Source organism: Podarcis filfolensis (assembly GCF_964270895.1).
Source record: "Podarcis filfolensis genome assembly, chromosome: 2".
Lineage (NCBI taxonomy): Eukaryota > Metazoa > Chordata > Lepidosauria > Squamata > Lacertidae > Podarcis > Podarcis filfolensis.
Window position 1 is genome coordinate 9,506,257 of NC_139605.1, and position 14,531 is coordinate 9,520,787.

Consider the following 14,531-nt stretch of genomic DNA (forward strand, 5'->3'; position numbering starts at 1 on the left):
AGCCATAATAATAAATACAATCAAATAGGCAGATTGGCTAAATGAATTGTTGGGTAGCTGCAAAGAGGTAACGTTTCTTGTTGTTGTTTAGTCGTGTCCGACTCTTCGCGACCCCCTGGACCAGAACACGCCAGGCACTCCTGTCTTCCACTGCCTCCCACAGTTTGGTCAAACTCATGTTTGTAGCTTCGAGAACACTGTCCAACCATCTCGTCCTCTGTCGTCCCCTTCTCCTTGCGCCCTCCATCTTTCCCAACATCAGGGTCTTTTCCAGGGAGTCTTCTCTTCTCATGAGGTGGCCAAAGTCTTGGAGCCTCAGCTTCAGGATCTGTCCTTCCAGTGAGCACTCAGGGCTGATTTCCTTAAGAATGGAGAGGTTGGATCTTCTTGCAAGAATATTCTCTGGCAACTCCATAAACCGTTGGAGGAGGAGGAGGTGAAACATCCATGAACTCTTGGATCAGGCCAAAGAGCCCGTCTAGTCCAACACCCTGACATAAGATAGAAGCTTCCAGAATTCACAAGAATCTTTGTGGGAAGGGGAGCCATGACTGTGTGATAGGAATTTTATGGTCTTAGATATATGGCAACGTTCATAACCACACGTACATAGATCAGCACAGGAAAGCCAACCTGGAACCATTTTGATTCCTAAACTGAGTAAATGTTTCTCTGCATGGTCAAAATGGAAAAGCCTCCCCATTGTCTCTTCCTTCACAAATCCTGTCTTAATCTGTGTTTGAATAAGGGTGTGAGCCTTATCATTACAAAAGACTGCCCAGGCTCCCCAAGAAATCCAATCAAGTAACCTGCCAGACAGGAAATAAAGCGACAGGAGAAAACAACATGCAAATGTTCTGTTTTAGACCGCCTTATCTGAGGGGTGGTCTTAGGTTACACCCCTTCTGTGATGAATGCATAATGTTTCTGGGGGTGGTCTTGATCTAGAGGATGGGAATTTCAAAAGTCTTTATAAGCCCTTGCACAGCATTTTTGGGGGGTCCTCTTCCTCTCCTGCGTGTGAGGGGAGTACCCTGTTGCAACAGATCAATAAAGATCAAGCTTACTAGCTGCTTTGCTTCTCAAATATTCTCTGGTTGGCCTCTGTTATTTTCTCCTACCAATAGGGAACCTACGTAAGGACTCTATATGGGCTCTTGGATACCCCATAAGGGAAAAGGGCATATTTTTATTTACAACAACTGTCTTAAGTGACATGATATTGCTTTCAATTTATAGTGCAGGACCCAGGACAGGGATGGCTAAGAATATGTTGTTGTCCAGGGATGATGGCAGCTGGAGTTCAACAGTATTTGGAGGACAAAATGTTGGCTGCTCCTGGTGCAAGGATATTTTAAGAAACTGTGTGTGGGCTCTCCCTCAAATTCCTTCCCCCACCCACTGATCCCAGCACCTCATAGTTCAGAGAAGATTGCTGCCCAATAGGAGGAGCTGGTAAAATTGAATTCAGGGCTCATCTGCGGCCAGTGCTGTGTAAACCCTGCAACAAAAGAAAAGATGAAAAGAACAGTTTATGGAGGCCCCACAAATCACCCAGAAATGCATTTTAAATAAAAGGACACATTCTACTCATGTAAAAACACGCTGATTCCCGGACCGTCCGCGGGCCGGATTTAGAAGGCGATTGGGCCGCATCCGGCCCCCGGGCCTTAGTTTGCCTACCCATGCTCAAGACAGATGGATGCCAGCCAAACCATGTAAGTGGGAAATTGCCAGCACAGCCACATTTGACTTCAAAAGAGGAAATTTCCTTCCGAATGAGGAGAGTGGTAAAAAGGGAGTTGAAAAGCCAAGCCAAGATGCTCAAATCTTTTCCAGAGGCTTGGAAGTTTTTTAAAACTGTGATATTAGAAGTTAAGATTGAATGTAGGCCAGGAAAAGTACTACCAGGGCTAAGAGGATGTCAGCATGGTTGATGACCAGAGTTAAGGCAGCTTTTAGAGGCAGGAAGGCTTCCTTCAGAAAATGGAAATCTCGTTCAAATGAGGAGGACAAAGCTTAAGCAAAAGAAAACAGGCGAAAAGGGATATAAAGAATTCATTCATTTTGCCATTTGTTATAGGAGCATATTGATTAAAAAAAAAGTTAAAACCAACCATAGCAATTCTGCAACCACATCAAAAGCTGGAAACAGACTAGGAAGGCCATTGGAGAACAAGGTAATTGCAAGCCTGCTGGAGGAGAATAAAGAGGAGCTGAATGAATTCTTTCTGCTCTTTTGTTCATGAACATGAAAAGGAGACTGCAAGGTGATTAAGGATTAAATTGGGGTGGTTCGCACCTGCCTCCCAGTTTGGTTATTTTTACTCTTGGCTTGATGATTAGCTTGAACTGTCTGTACTCTGATGTGATTTGATTTTTAAAGGGGTTTTTGCTTTATATTAGTGGAAATTCACAGTATCGTAAAGAAGAAGAAGAAGAAGTACATTGGTACCTCAGGTTAAGTACTTAATTCGTTCCGGAGGTCTGTTCTTAACCTGAAACTGTTCTTAACCTGAAGCACCACTTTAGCTAATGGGGCCTCCCGCTGCTGCCGTGCCGCCGGAGCACGATTTCTGTTCTCATCCTGAAGCAAAGTTCTTAACCTGAAGCACTATTTCTGCGTTAGCGGAGTCTGTAACCTGAAGCGCATGTAACCTGAAGCGTATGTAACCTGAGGTACCACTGTATAAATATCTGTCAACTGAGGGCAGCACCTTACACAGTGCTGCCATAAGAATGCAATCCTTGGCTTACCTTCTCAGTTCTGCACCAGCAGTTAGGCAGGGAGAGCTCAGAGTCCCTTGCTTTGCCTCCATCCAGGCCTTGGAGCAGATTTCAGGGGGGCTGGGGAGGCTTGGAAGGTGGGCCATCAAGAGGCTGTTGTGGAAGGGGGGTCTAGATTTAACCCACAACACTTATGTGCATCCCCAGAGCGTTGTGACACATCCAGACAATGGGAAGGTCCTGGTGTGAGCATTCTCTGTCTATGAAGCCTGGCTACAGTCAATTCTAGCCACTGAGCAGAGACACACTTTGCACAAGCTCAGAGGGGCCCTTGGTGTCGTTCATCAGTGCGCATGTTCCAAGTCTGAGCAGGGCAGAAATTGAAAGCAGTTGCTAGGGAGCTCATCCCCTGAAAGCCTCCCATCAAATTTAAGGCGTCAGTTGGTTTGGAAAGGGCTGCAGCTCGGTGGCAGGGAACCTGCTTTGTATGCAGAAGGCGCCAGGTCCAATCCCTGCGATCACTAAGTATGGCTGGGGAAAACAGTTGCCTGAAACCCTGGAGAGCTGCTACTGCCAGTCAGTGCCTGTCAGTACTTTGCTAGATGGGCCAATGGTCTGGCATTGCGTAAGGCAGCTTTGCAAATCTGCTTAAAGATATGAAGAGATTTAGAACAGGGGTAGGCAAACTAAGGGACGCGGGTGGCGCTGTGGGTTAAACCACAGAGCCTAAGACTTGCAAATCAGAAGGTCAGTGGTTCGAATCCTCGCGACGGGGTGAGCTCCCGTTGCTCGGTCCCAGCTCCTGCCAACCTAGCAGTTCGAAAGCACATCAAAGTGCAAGTAGATAAATAGGTGCCGCTCCGGCGGGAAGGTAAATGGTGTTTCTGTGTGCTGCTCTGGTTCGCCAGAAGCGGCTTAGTCATGCTGGCCACATGACCCAGAAGCTGGACACCGGCTCCCTCAGCCAATAAAGCGAGATGAGCACCGCAACCCCAGAGTCGGCAATGACTGGACCTAATGGTCAGGGGTCCCTTTACAAGGCAAACTAAGGCCTGTGGGCTGGATATGGCCCAATCACCCTCTAAATCCAGCCCACGGACGGTCCAGGAATCAGCGTGTTTTTACATGAGTAGAATGTGTCCTTTTATTTAAAATGCATCTCTGGGCTATTTGTGAGGCACAGGAATTCGTTCATTTTTATTTTTATTTTAAATATAGTCCTGCCCACCACAAGGTCTATGGGATGGTGGACGGGCCCACGGCTGAAAAAAGGTTGCTGACTCCTGATTTAGAACAAAGTGCCACACTGGCGCACAAAGGGTTACACTGCTAGAGATACACAATCATGCCTAGATCGACCAGGCAATTTGAGAAGCGGGTGAAGCCACTTCCTGTCCCCACCTTGCCCTTTCCTTGGGGGAAACTGGGGGTTGCAGCTCCCAGCTTGCAGGGAGAGGTGAGTTACAGGGGAATTTAGGAGGGAGGGGCCATTTGCAGAAAAGTTGGGAGAAAATGATAGACAATCCCAGAAGATCAAGGGCGTCAGTGGCTGCAAAAAGGACATAGGAAGCTCCTTTGTACTGAGTCAGCCCAGTACAGCTAATCTTCTTAATTTCTTTTTTAATGCAGAGAGAATAAACAGTTCGAGGAGAAGCTGAATGAATTCTTAGCTATGATTTATTCATGAACCTCAAAGGGAGGCTGCAAGGTGACTGAGGATTAAATTGGGGTGGCTTATTTTTACACGTAGCTTGGGCTGCCTGTATTTTGGTATGGTCCAGTTTTCTGTTCTGTAGTAGTGGAGACACGCTATATAGCAAGCAAATGTACAAATATCTGCCAGTCACGGTCAGCACCTTATTCAGTGATGCAGAGTCAGCTGGGGCCTGAGTAAAAAGGAGCTTGTCAATGTTTAGGGAAGCTTTTAATGTTTGATGCATTACTGTATTTTAATATTTTGTTGGAAGCTGCCCAGAGTGGCTGGGGAAGCCCAGCCAGATGGGCGGGGTATAAATTAATAATAATAATAATTATCATTAATGCAAGTCTCTGGGAATTGCAGGTGTTGTGAGAGAACAGGCTGCTAAGATTGCTGGAACGATACAGCAGCTGCCTTGCATGCAGAAGGTCCTGACATTCCCTGCCTGACATCTTCCTTATGTTCTTCTGAAACCTCCAATATCAAATATTTTTGTTTCTGCTCTGCTCAGAACATGCACTGGCCCATCTGAATTTACTCCTCTGCCAGCTGCTTTGCCTTGCTGCACATTCCGGTCATAGTTTGGTCTGGATCCAGCCCTTGAAGGAGAATGGCTGAAGCACAGGTAGGGACCCACCAATGCTCCCCCTTCTCATTTTGTTCCAGCAGTGGTGGCTGGTGCCCCCTGGGACAGGTAGTGCGGGAGGCAGGAGCTGAAGAAGAGCTGGTTGCACAGAGCCAAATGACAGGCAGAGCCAACTAATCCAGGTTTATCCCTGTCCTCCTCCTCCCTGATATGAAGGCAAAACTGAGAGGGAGGAGGAAGAAGAGGAGGAGGAAGAAGCAGTGCACCCTCCTGGCCTCGTTGTAAGAAGGCAGGGAGCAGCAGGTTGAGGACAAACTGAGGCAGATGGGGCAGTCCTTTCATTACCCTAATCATGGACCAGCCTTCCCTGCTTTCTGGGTGTGTCAATCACACAGGGTCCCCAGACGTTTCACTGTCTATTGATCCCTGTGCCACCACTTTATTTCTCGCTGCCACCACCCAGGCCCTACCTGGAACAATATGGAGTCCAGTCAGGGTTAAATTGGAACATAAACTTCTGTTTATTTATTGCAGTTTGACAAGCCTGTGGATTCATAAACGGTATCGGTCAATTACAATCATGGGGTGCCTATCCAGACCTATAACTTCCACTACCTGCTCTCACTCACTAAACCACCTCTCAGATATTTACTTGTCTTCCTAGCCCCTAACTGTTCCTGACTCAGTTTATTTTGCTACACTAACTCAACCTACCCACAGACTCTATCCCAATTCACTCCCACTCCAACCAACCTCCCAACGAACTCCCCTTTGCCCCTCCCAGAGCTGGTTTTATAGTCCCTCTGACTCCACCCCCCTGGTTTCTCATTGGGTAACTTGTTTAACTATTTCACCTCCAGCACTCTCATATGTTAATGTCACACTCGGAGTATACCGGAAATTGTAATTTATTAAAATTGTCTGATGGGCCATCAGACAAATCTAGCAGAGCTCTTCTTACATTCTTATGACACAGCATATGAGGACAAAGGACTGGGAGGGAGGAGGGGAAACCAAGCTCCGCTAAAAAGTCTTTCACTAGCCAAAAACCCTGCTCAGAAATGAGAACTCAAGTCTTTCCCCAGTGGACTAGCTAGTTGAGGCTATTTTAATGTTTCAAAATGTGCCCCCTTCCACCCCTTTTGTTACAGGATCATCCGGTTTGCCCAACAAAAGAGGGAGACATCAAAACCGAGGATCAGCAGAGTAGTGAAGACCTGCCGGTAGGCATCCTTAATCCACTCACTTAAGTAAAACGATGGAAGGAACTTCTTCACCCAGTGCATCATTAATGCATGGAACGCCCCGCCACATGGTGTGCTGATAGCCGCAGGCTTGAGTGGATTTAAGAGTGGATAGGGACATAGGAAGCTGGCATATAACAAGTCAAACCAAACTGGTCCTGCTAGCTCAGTATTTTCTACACTGAATGGGAGCAGCTGACAAGGGCTTCAGGCAATAATTTTTTTCCAGCCATGCCTGGAGATCCTGGGGGTTAAACCTGGAACATTCTACAGGTTGTCTGAGTCTTTTTGGAGGGGCAATGTGGGATACAAATTAGTTATAAATGTGAAGTAAGAATTCAACATCCTGAGAATCTCAGCTTCTTTCTTTTTATTTGTGATGTAAAATTTGTGATGTCAAGATACGACTGAGAAGGCATGGGCAGAGACCACGTGAGCAGGCAGTTCTTCTTCCTCTTTCATAATATGAGAACCCAGGACCATTCAATGAACATTGGGAGATTCAGGGCAGACAAACCAAAGGGTTTCTTCACACAGTTGAACTATGGCATTCGCTCCTACCAGAGGCAGTGAAGGCTACCAACTGAGATGGCTTTAAAAGAAGATTAGCATCTTTAATAGTGATGTATGGAAGTGAGAGCTGCACCATAAAGAAGGCTGATCGCCGAAGAATTGATGCTTTTGAATTATGGTGTTGGAGGAGACTCTTGAGAGTCCCATGGACTGCAAGAAGATCAAACCTATCCATTCTTAAGGAAATTAGCCCTGAGTGCTCACTGGAAGGACAGATCCTGAAGCTGAGGCTCCAATACTTTGGAGAAGAGAAAAGAAGACTCCCTGGAAAAGACCCTGATGTTGGGAAAGATGGAGGGCACAAGAAGAAGGGGACAACAGAGGACGAGATGGTTGGACAGTGGTCTCGAAGCTACAAACATGAGTTTGACCAAACTGCGGGGGGCAGTGGAAGACAGGAGTGCCTGGCGTGCTCTGGTCCATGGGGTCACGAAGAGTCGGACATGGCTAAATGACTAAACAATAACAACAACAGCATCTTTAAGAGATGCCCTGACAAATTTATGCAAGATAAGGCTACCAATGATTACTAGCTATGATGGCTGTTCTCTACCTTCACTTCTGAGGCAATATTTGTTAAGGATAATGGTTTAATTGCCTGAATTGGGAATGTTTGCTTCTATTGAATTGATGTGTATTTTTAGCATGGGTTCTTTTTTCCTTGGGCAGTAGCTCTCTCGTGTGATTGGCTGACTGTGAGTCACATGAGAGAGGCATTCCATTCTGTTGTGACTGTTATTCAAGTAACTGTCGTTTTTAACTGGCTTTCTGCTTCTGTGTGTGAAGGGGAATGGCTTCTGAGAGAGGTTTCTCAGGATCTGCTAAGGACAGTGTATGTTAGTGTCATCTTTCTGAAGTGAATCGGACAGAGGAGATTCCCTAAATGTTAATAGGGAGAAACCTGAGCATGATATTGTAAATATATTCTTCTAAGTTATATGTTTATGAAAGTAAATGGTTATTTGCTATTGTGCTCAGGTGCTGCTTAGAGGCCTCTTGACTGAGGCATCTGGTTGGCCACTGTGAGAACAGGATGCTGGACTAGATGGGCCATTGGCCTGATCCAGCAGGACTATGTTTATGGCAGTTCCTAGTCATAGCTCATAGACCTATGGATTCTCTGATCTATGGGATTTTCTCCCAAGCTCACCATCCACTTCTTAAATCTTGCCTTCTGACAGAGAGAAATAGAAGCTGAGAGGCTTAAGATTGTCCAGGAGTGGAAGGAGATGCACCAGATTCTCGATGAGCAGCAGCAGCTCCTGCTGAGGTGGCTGCAGAACATGGAGGATGACGTTCTCCGCAGAAAGAAGGAGGTTCTCCAAATCACCAGGGAGACTTCCCTCCTCGGTGAACTGGAAAAGGAGAAGAAGGCACAGCAGCCATTACTGGTAGGAAGAGTGGCATCTTGGAAAGTCAGTGGCAAACTGGGAACCTGTGGGCTTCTGACTGTTGCTGGACTACAACTCCCATCATGCTGCCTGGGGCCAATGGGAGCTAAAACTTAATTAAATTAAATTAAATTAATTAAATGTATTTTCATTGCTTGATTGCTTAAAAAGTGCAGATGAAAATGGTTCTGAGGAAAAAAATAAATTTGTTTTCCTTGCAGCTTTTAGTATAGTAAAAAGAAAGTTACATTGCCCAACAATGCTCCTATTATTGATTAAAAGGATTTTTCATTGATTATAGCGGGGTGGGGAAATGCATTCAGATCCTGACCTCCCCTAAGGGGCCATTTCTGACGAGTGGACATAGTTATCATGACATCAGATGAAGCATTTTCTTTTGCCCGTACAGTTCATAACCAAACCACCTGGCAAAGTTGAAGGTCAGCTGTGTCCTTACTTGCCCTACACCTGGTGTCATATGGAGTATGTGGGTGTGGCTTGAATAAAACAGCTTCGGGGGCCAAATTAGGTCCCCTTGAACTGACAATTGAATCTGCCATGAACATTTGGGCTGTAATATGCATATTATTATTATTATTATTATTATTATTATTATTATTATTTCTAATTGTTCTAGGCTGCATACCCTCTACATTTTAAAAGCACATTCAAAGCAAGAATATTCTCTGGCAACTCCATAAACTGTTCTTTTCATCTTTTCTTTATTGCAGGGTTTACACAGCACTGGCCGCAGGTGAGCTCTGAATTCAATTTTACTAGCTCCTCCTATTGGACAGATAGTTCATCTTCTCTGAACTATGAGGTGCTGGGATCAGTGGGTGGGGGAAGGAATTTGAGGGAGAGCCCACACACAGTTTCTTAAAATGTCCTTGCACCAGGAGCAGCCAACATTTTGTCCTCCAAATACTGTTGAACTCCAGCTGCCATCATCCCTGAACAACAACATATTCTTAGCCATCCCTGTCCCGGGTCCTGCACTATAAATTGAAAGCAATATCATGTCACTTAAGACAGTCATGGCTCCCCTTCCCACAAAGATTCCTATGAATTCTAGAAGGTTCTATCCTTATGTCAGGGTGTTGGACTAGACGGGCTCTTTGGCCTGATCCAAGAGTTCATGGATGTTTCGCTTCCTCCTCCTCCAACAGAGACACATTCTCTCTCTCTCTCTCTCTCTCTCTCTCTCTCTCTCTCTCTCTCTCTCAATTTCTCTCTTTCTTTCTTTTGCAGAGAGAATACATTCTTCCCGAAACCACAGCCAGATTTGGGGGAGCTGGAGCAGAGGCTGAGCGATTTCTCCCACAAAAGGGCTGCTTTGCTGGAAACACTGCTGGCATTCAAAGGTGAAGAAGGATTTTTATTTGCTAGGATCTTTCGAAAAGCCACAATGACATACAGTGGTACCTCAGGTTAAGTACTTAATTCGTTCTGGAGGTCCGTTCTTAACCTGAAATTGTTCTTAACCTGAAGCACTACTTTAGCTAATGGGGCCTCCTGCTGCTGCTGTGCGTCCGGAGCCCGATTTCTGTTCTCATCCTGAAGCAAAGTACTTAACCCGAGGCACTATTTCTGGGTTTGCGGAGTCTATAACCTGAAGCGTATGTAACCTGAAGCGTATGTAACCCAAGGTACCACTGTATAGGTAAAGTGAAAACAAAAAATGCACAGTTGTGTCTAACGTTAATCCTATGCAAAGTGGACCTATTGGAATTAATGCAGAGGACTATGTCCTCTTCTGCAATTAAATATACAGTCAAACCTTGGTTATCAAATGTAATCTGTTCTAGAAGCCCGTTCGGCTTCCGAAATATTCCAACAACCAAGGTGCGGCTTCCGATTGGTTGCAAGAGCTTCCTGCACTCAAATGGAGGCCGCACTGGAAGTTTGGCTTCTGAAAAACATTCGAAAACCGGAGCATTTACCGAACTTCCGGGTTTTTGGTGTTCAGGAGCCAAAACATTCCAAAACAGAGCCGTTTGGGAACAAAGGTTTGACTGTACATTTAAAGTAGTAGCATACTGTTTTAAATGAGAATGGCTTCCCTCAAATAGTTCTGGGAAGTGTAGTTTGTTAAGGGTTCTGAGAGTTGCTGGGGTACCCCATTCTCCTCAGAGTTCCTGCAAAGAGGGATTGTTTGTTAAGCCACGCTGAGGACTCTTGTCTACTGTTTGTCTGTGACATGGGTGTCACCATGTCGCAGACGTATGGAGAGGCAAGGCTTCTCCATAAGTCTTTTAAAATTGTGCATGCATGATGATTTGGGCTCATGATGACATTGGGGAGGTTATACTTGCTTTCAATACTGTTTCAGCCTGCAAACGTTTTAGGGCGGACCTACTGAGAAGTTTCCAATCAGCATGTTCCCCAACTTCCTGCTGGAATCCTGTAACTTTTTACACCACACATGTTCCATTTTATTTATTTGACCTGCTTTTGTGGTGCTGTAAACCCAGGAGTGTCGCTCCAGATGATAATATTGCGGTAATGTTGTGAAAGCATCACAGGGCTACAAGTAAAGGAGAATGACCTCTGGTTGGTCCAGTATGAATACAGCATGAATCGGCTAATTAGTGTCTTAATTGCCAGAAAGTCCGCCAGCAGTTGGAAGGGGCCCTGAGAGAGAAAGAGAAAAAGGACAAAATTGTGAAGGATGTTAATTTTTTTTCTTTCTTTCTGCAGGAAATCTGCATCTGGAGTTGAAGAGTAATGGAGGTACATACACACTTTAACTTTAAAAGTAAAATAAAATTACATACTAGAGACCAACACGTTTTGCTGCCTGAATGAAGGATGATAATATATAAGTATTTTTATAGCTCAACATTTCTAACCTTGCAAGGTTTAAATTTCTTTTTATATTATTATTATTATTATTATTATTATTATTATTATTACAGTACTATTATTATTATGACAAAGTAATAATCATAAATAAACAAGAATAAAAATGTGCACCCCACCACTGAGACCATTCCACTGTAACTATCCAAACTCCCAAAATTTCAACAACTCTCGCCATGGTTTGACCCCTTTCTGCTTTAACAGTACAAATTCTACAAACACCTTCCATATCTCCTCACAATCATTTATCCTGCATATTCCCTGTCTTACCTTAATGGCACATGTTAATTTATCGTTAATAGCTATATCCCACACCTCTTTATACCATTCTTCCATTTTATATTCTGCTTGCCCCTTCCACTTCCTAGTTATAATAATTTGTGTGACTGTCAATAAATTTGTGAGCAAGTCCTTCACAGCCTGCAAACCTTCCATCCCATCGTAAATGTTTAATAATGCTACCTCTGCACTTTTGGTCGGCTTTAACCCAGTGATTTCTGTTATCTCCTTAAACACCCTTTGCCAAAAAAATTGTTCTTATTTACACCCCCACCACATATGATCATAATTCCTGGTTTCCTGGCATCCCCTCCAACATAACACTGAATATTCATTGTTTATTTGATTTAATCTGACTGGTGTTAAATACCATCTCCAAACTAATTTATAATAATTTTCTTTTATTCTTAAATAAATTTCATGAAGATAGGAACACAAGAAACTGCTTTATCCTGACTCAAAACCATTGACCCGTCTGGCTCAGTACAGTGGTACCTCGGGTTAAGAACTTAATTCGTTCTGGAGGTCCGTTCTTAACCTGAAACTGTTCTTAACTTGAAGCACCACTTTAGCTAATGGGGCCTCCCGCTGCTGCTGCGCCGCCACTGCACAATTTCTCTTCTCATCCTGAAGCAAAGTTCTTAACCCGAGGTACCATTTGTGGGTTAGCAGAGTCTGTAACCTGAAGCGTCTGTAACCTGAAGCATCTGTAACCCAAGGTACCACTGTATTGTTTACTTTGACTGGCAGTGGCTTACAAGGGTTTCAGAGAGAGAGTCCCTGCCTGAAGCTGGGACCTTATATGCAAAGCAGATGCTCTGCTACTTAGCTAAAACCCCTTCCCACAATGATTGAAATCATAGAATTTATCAGATTTTGCTGCATTCATAGAACAGTATCCAACTTGCTTATTTCTAGCAGGAGACGGCCAGGTGAGCAACATGGAGGATGAGAAACCTCTGATGGATCATACTGAGCAACAGGAACGGAATGATAAGACAACGGAAGGAGCAGCGGAGAAAATGTCTCTGTGCCCTGAACCGAAGGCCCCTTCTGAGGATGAAGATGGCTCAAAAAGAGAGCAGAGGAAGTGTCTGGACAAAGAGGAGGAGGACAAATCTATTCCCTGCAAAGGAAACAACTGTGACCTTGATGGGCACAAAGTTCTGCCAAAGACTCAACAGATCAAGAAGCAAAGGATGTGTGCCGAGTGCGGGAAATGCTTCAGTCAGAAGTCAAACCTTATTACACATCAGAGAATCCACACCGGTGAGAAGCCGTACGAGTGTGCAGACTGCGGAAAGAGCTTCTGCCAAAGATCGGGACTCATTTCGCACCAGAGAACCCACACGGGCGAGAGGCCGCACAAATGCTCGCACTGTGAGAAGAGCTTCCGGTTCCACTCCAACCTCATCATGCACGAGAGGACTCACACGGAGGAGAAGCCGTACAAGTGCTCGCGTTGCGGGAAGCGCTTCAACCAGCGGTCGAACCTCGTCAGTCACGAAGGGACCCACCGGCAGGAGAAGCCGTGCAAGTGTTCCGAGTGCGGGAAAAGCTTCCGCCGGAGCTCGGAGCTCACTGTCCACACAATGACCCACACGGGGGAAAAGCCATACAAGTGCCTCCAATGTGGGAAAGGGTTCAGGAGGAGGGCGGACCTCATTGTGCATGAGAGGACCCACACGGGAGAGAAGCCGTACGGCTGCCCCGATTGCGGGAAAAGCTTCAGCCAGAGGTCGGGCTTAACTGCGCACGAGTGGACGCACACAGCAGAGAAGCTGCACGAGTGTGTGGTGTGCGACAAGGGCTTCAGCTACACCGCACACCTTGCCATGCATGAGAAGCCAGACCTCACCATGCATCGCACGGGCGAGAAGCCGTACGAATGCGCAGACTGCGGGAAGAGCTTCTGCCAGAGATCGAAACTCGCCGTCCACCAGAGAACCCACGTGCGTGAGAAGCCGTACAAATGCTCTCACTGCGAGAAGAGCTTCAGCTTCCGGTCCTACCTCATCGCACACGAGAGAATCCACACAGGGGAAAAGCCGTTCAAATGCTCGCGTTGTGGGAAGGGCTTCAGCCAGCGGTCGGCCCTCAAAGGTCACGAAGGGACTCACCAGGAAGAGAAGCCGTACAAGTGCTCCGAGTGCAGGAAAAGCTTCTGCCGGAGCTCAGAGCTCCTCGTCCACCTGATGACCCACACGGGGGAGAAGCCGTACAAGTGCCCTCAGTGCGGGAAGCGTTTCAGGAGGAAGCCGGAGCTCGTCATCCATGAGAGGACCCACACGGGCGAGAAGCCGTACAAGTGCGCAGACTGCGGGAAAAGCTTCAGCCAGATGTCGGGCCTCCTCAGTCACGGACGTACCCACCGGGAAGAGAAGCCATACAAGTGCTCCGAGTGCGGGAGGAGTTTCAGGAGGAAGCCGGACCTCATCGTGCACAAGAGAACCCACACAGGGGAAAAACCATACAAGTGCGCGGAGTGCGGGAAGGGGTTCAGGAGGAGGACGGATCTCATCGTGCATGAGAGGACCCACACAGGGGAAAAACCGTACAAGTGCCCTCACTGCGAGAAAAGCTTCAGGCAGAAGCCAGGCCTGAACGTGCACCAGAGGACCCACACAGAGGAAAAGCCGTAGAAATGTGTGGTTTGTGACAAGAGCTTCAGCCGTGCCTTGCACCTTTGAGATGACCCAAGTGGAAAAGCAGCCATTTAAGTGCCTGGACTGTGGGAAAAGCTTTGACTGGAAGCTGGATCTCACTTCGCACTGCCAGAACCACACAGCAGAGAAGCCGTTCGAATGTGTGGACTGCGGAAAGTCAGCCAGAGGCCAAGCCTGTGTACGCATGAGAGGACCCACATGGGCTAGAGGCTCTACCTGTGTGTCAAGTGCGAGAAGAGCTTCTGGAACAGCTCCAACCTGAAGTCACACCGAACGGCCCACTCCAGAGTGAAGTCTTGCAGGTGCTTGGAGTGTGGGAAAAGCTTCCTAGGGAGTTATCAGACATCAGAGATTCCACACAGGAGAGAGCTCACGAGCAGCCCAATTATTTGGCAAACTTATTTTAAATAAATAGTGGTTTTGCACAGTGCTGGCTTTGTTCACTGTTGGCTGTTGACTGGCGTATGTGGGTGTTGGTGCATGGCATTATGGGACGCCATCATT

At 46.2% G+C, this 14,531-nt stretch overlaps 3 protein-coding genes across 7 annotated transcripts in view; all 3 read left to right on the forward strand.

Moving 5' to 3' along the window:
• The window catches only part of LOC310756497 (tigger transposable element-derived protein 1-like), a 796,241-nt gene that overhangs the window by 188,073 nt on the left and 593,637 nt on the right, over nt 1–14,531 (forward strand). The gene's annotated exons all lie outside the window — the stretch shown is intronic.
• Nucleotides 1–14,531, forward strand: part of LOC310757094 (uncharacterized protein) — a 508,648-nt gene that overhangs the window by 183,899 nt on the left and 310,218 nt on the right. The gene's annotated exons all lie outside the window — the stretch shown is intronic.
• Nucleotides 4,011–14,457, forward strand: LOC310756595 (uncharacterized protein). Of its 5 annotated transcripts, none has more exons than XM_083600923.1 (8): nt 4,011–4,183; nt 4,938–5,051; nt 6,164–6,235; nt 8,011–8,220; nt 8,952–8,974; nt 9,472–9,584; nt 10,921–10,953; nt 12,280–14,457. In XM_083600923.1, the coding sequence occupies exons 2-8, from the start codon at nt 5,037–5,039 to the stop codon at nt 14,001–14,003; spliced, it is 2,190 nt and encodes a 729-aa protein (XP_083457049.1). In that variant the 5' UTR covers nt 4,011–4,183; nt 4,938–5,036; the 3' UTR covers nt 14,004–14,457. The 5 variants fall into 5 exon arrangements, with proteins under 5 accessions (XP_083457049.1, XP_083457050.1, XP_083457047.1 ...); XM_083600924.1 differs by lacking the exon at nt 4,011–4,183 and adding an exon at nt 4,415–4,435; XM_083600921.1 differs by lacking the exons at nt 4,011–4,183; nt 4,938–5,051; nt 6,164–6,235 and adding an exon at nt 7,309–7,665.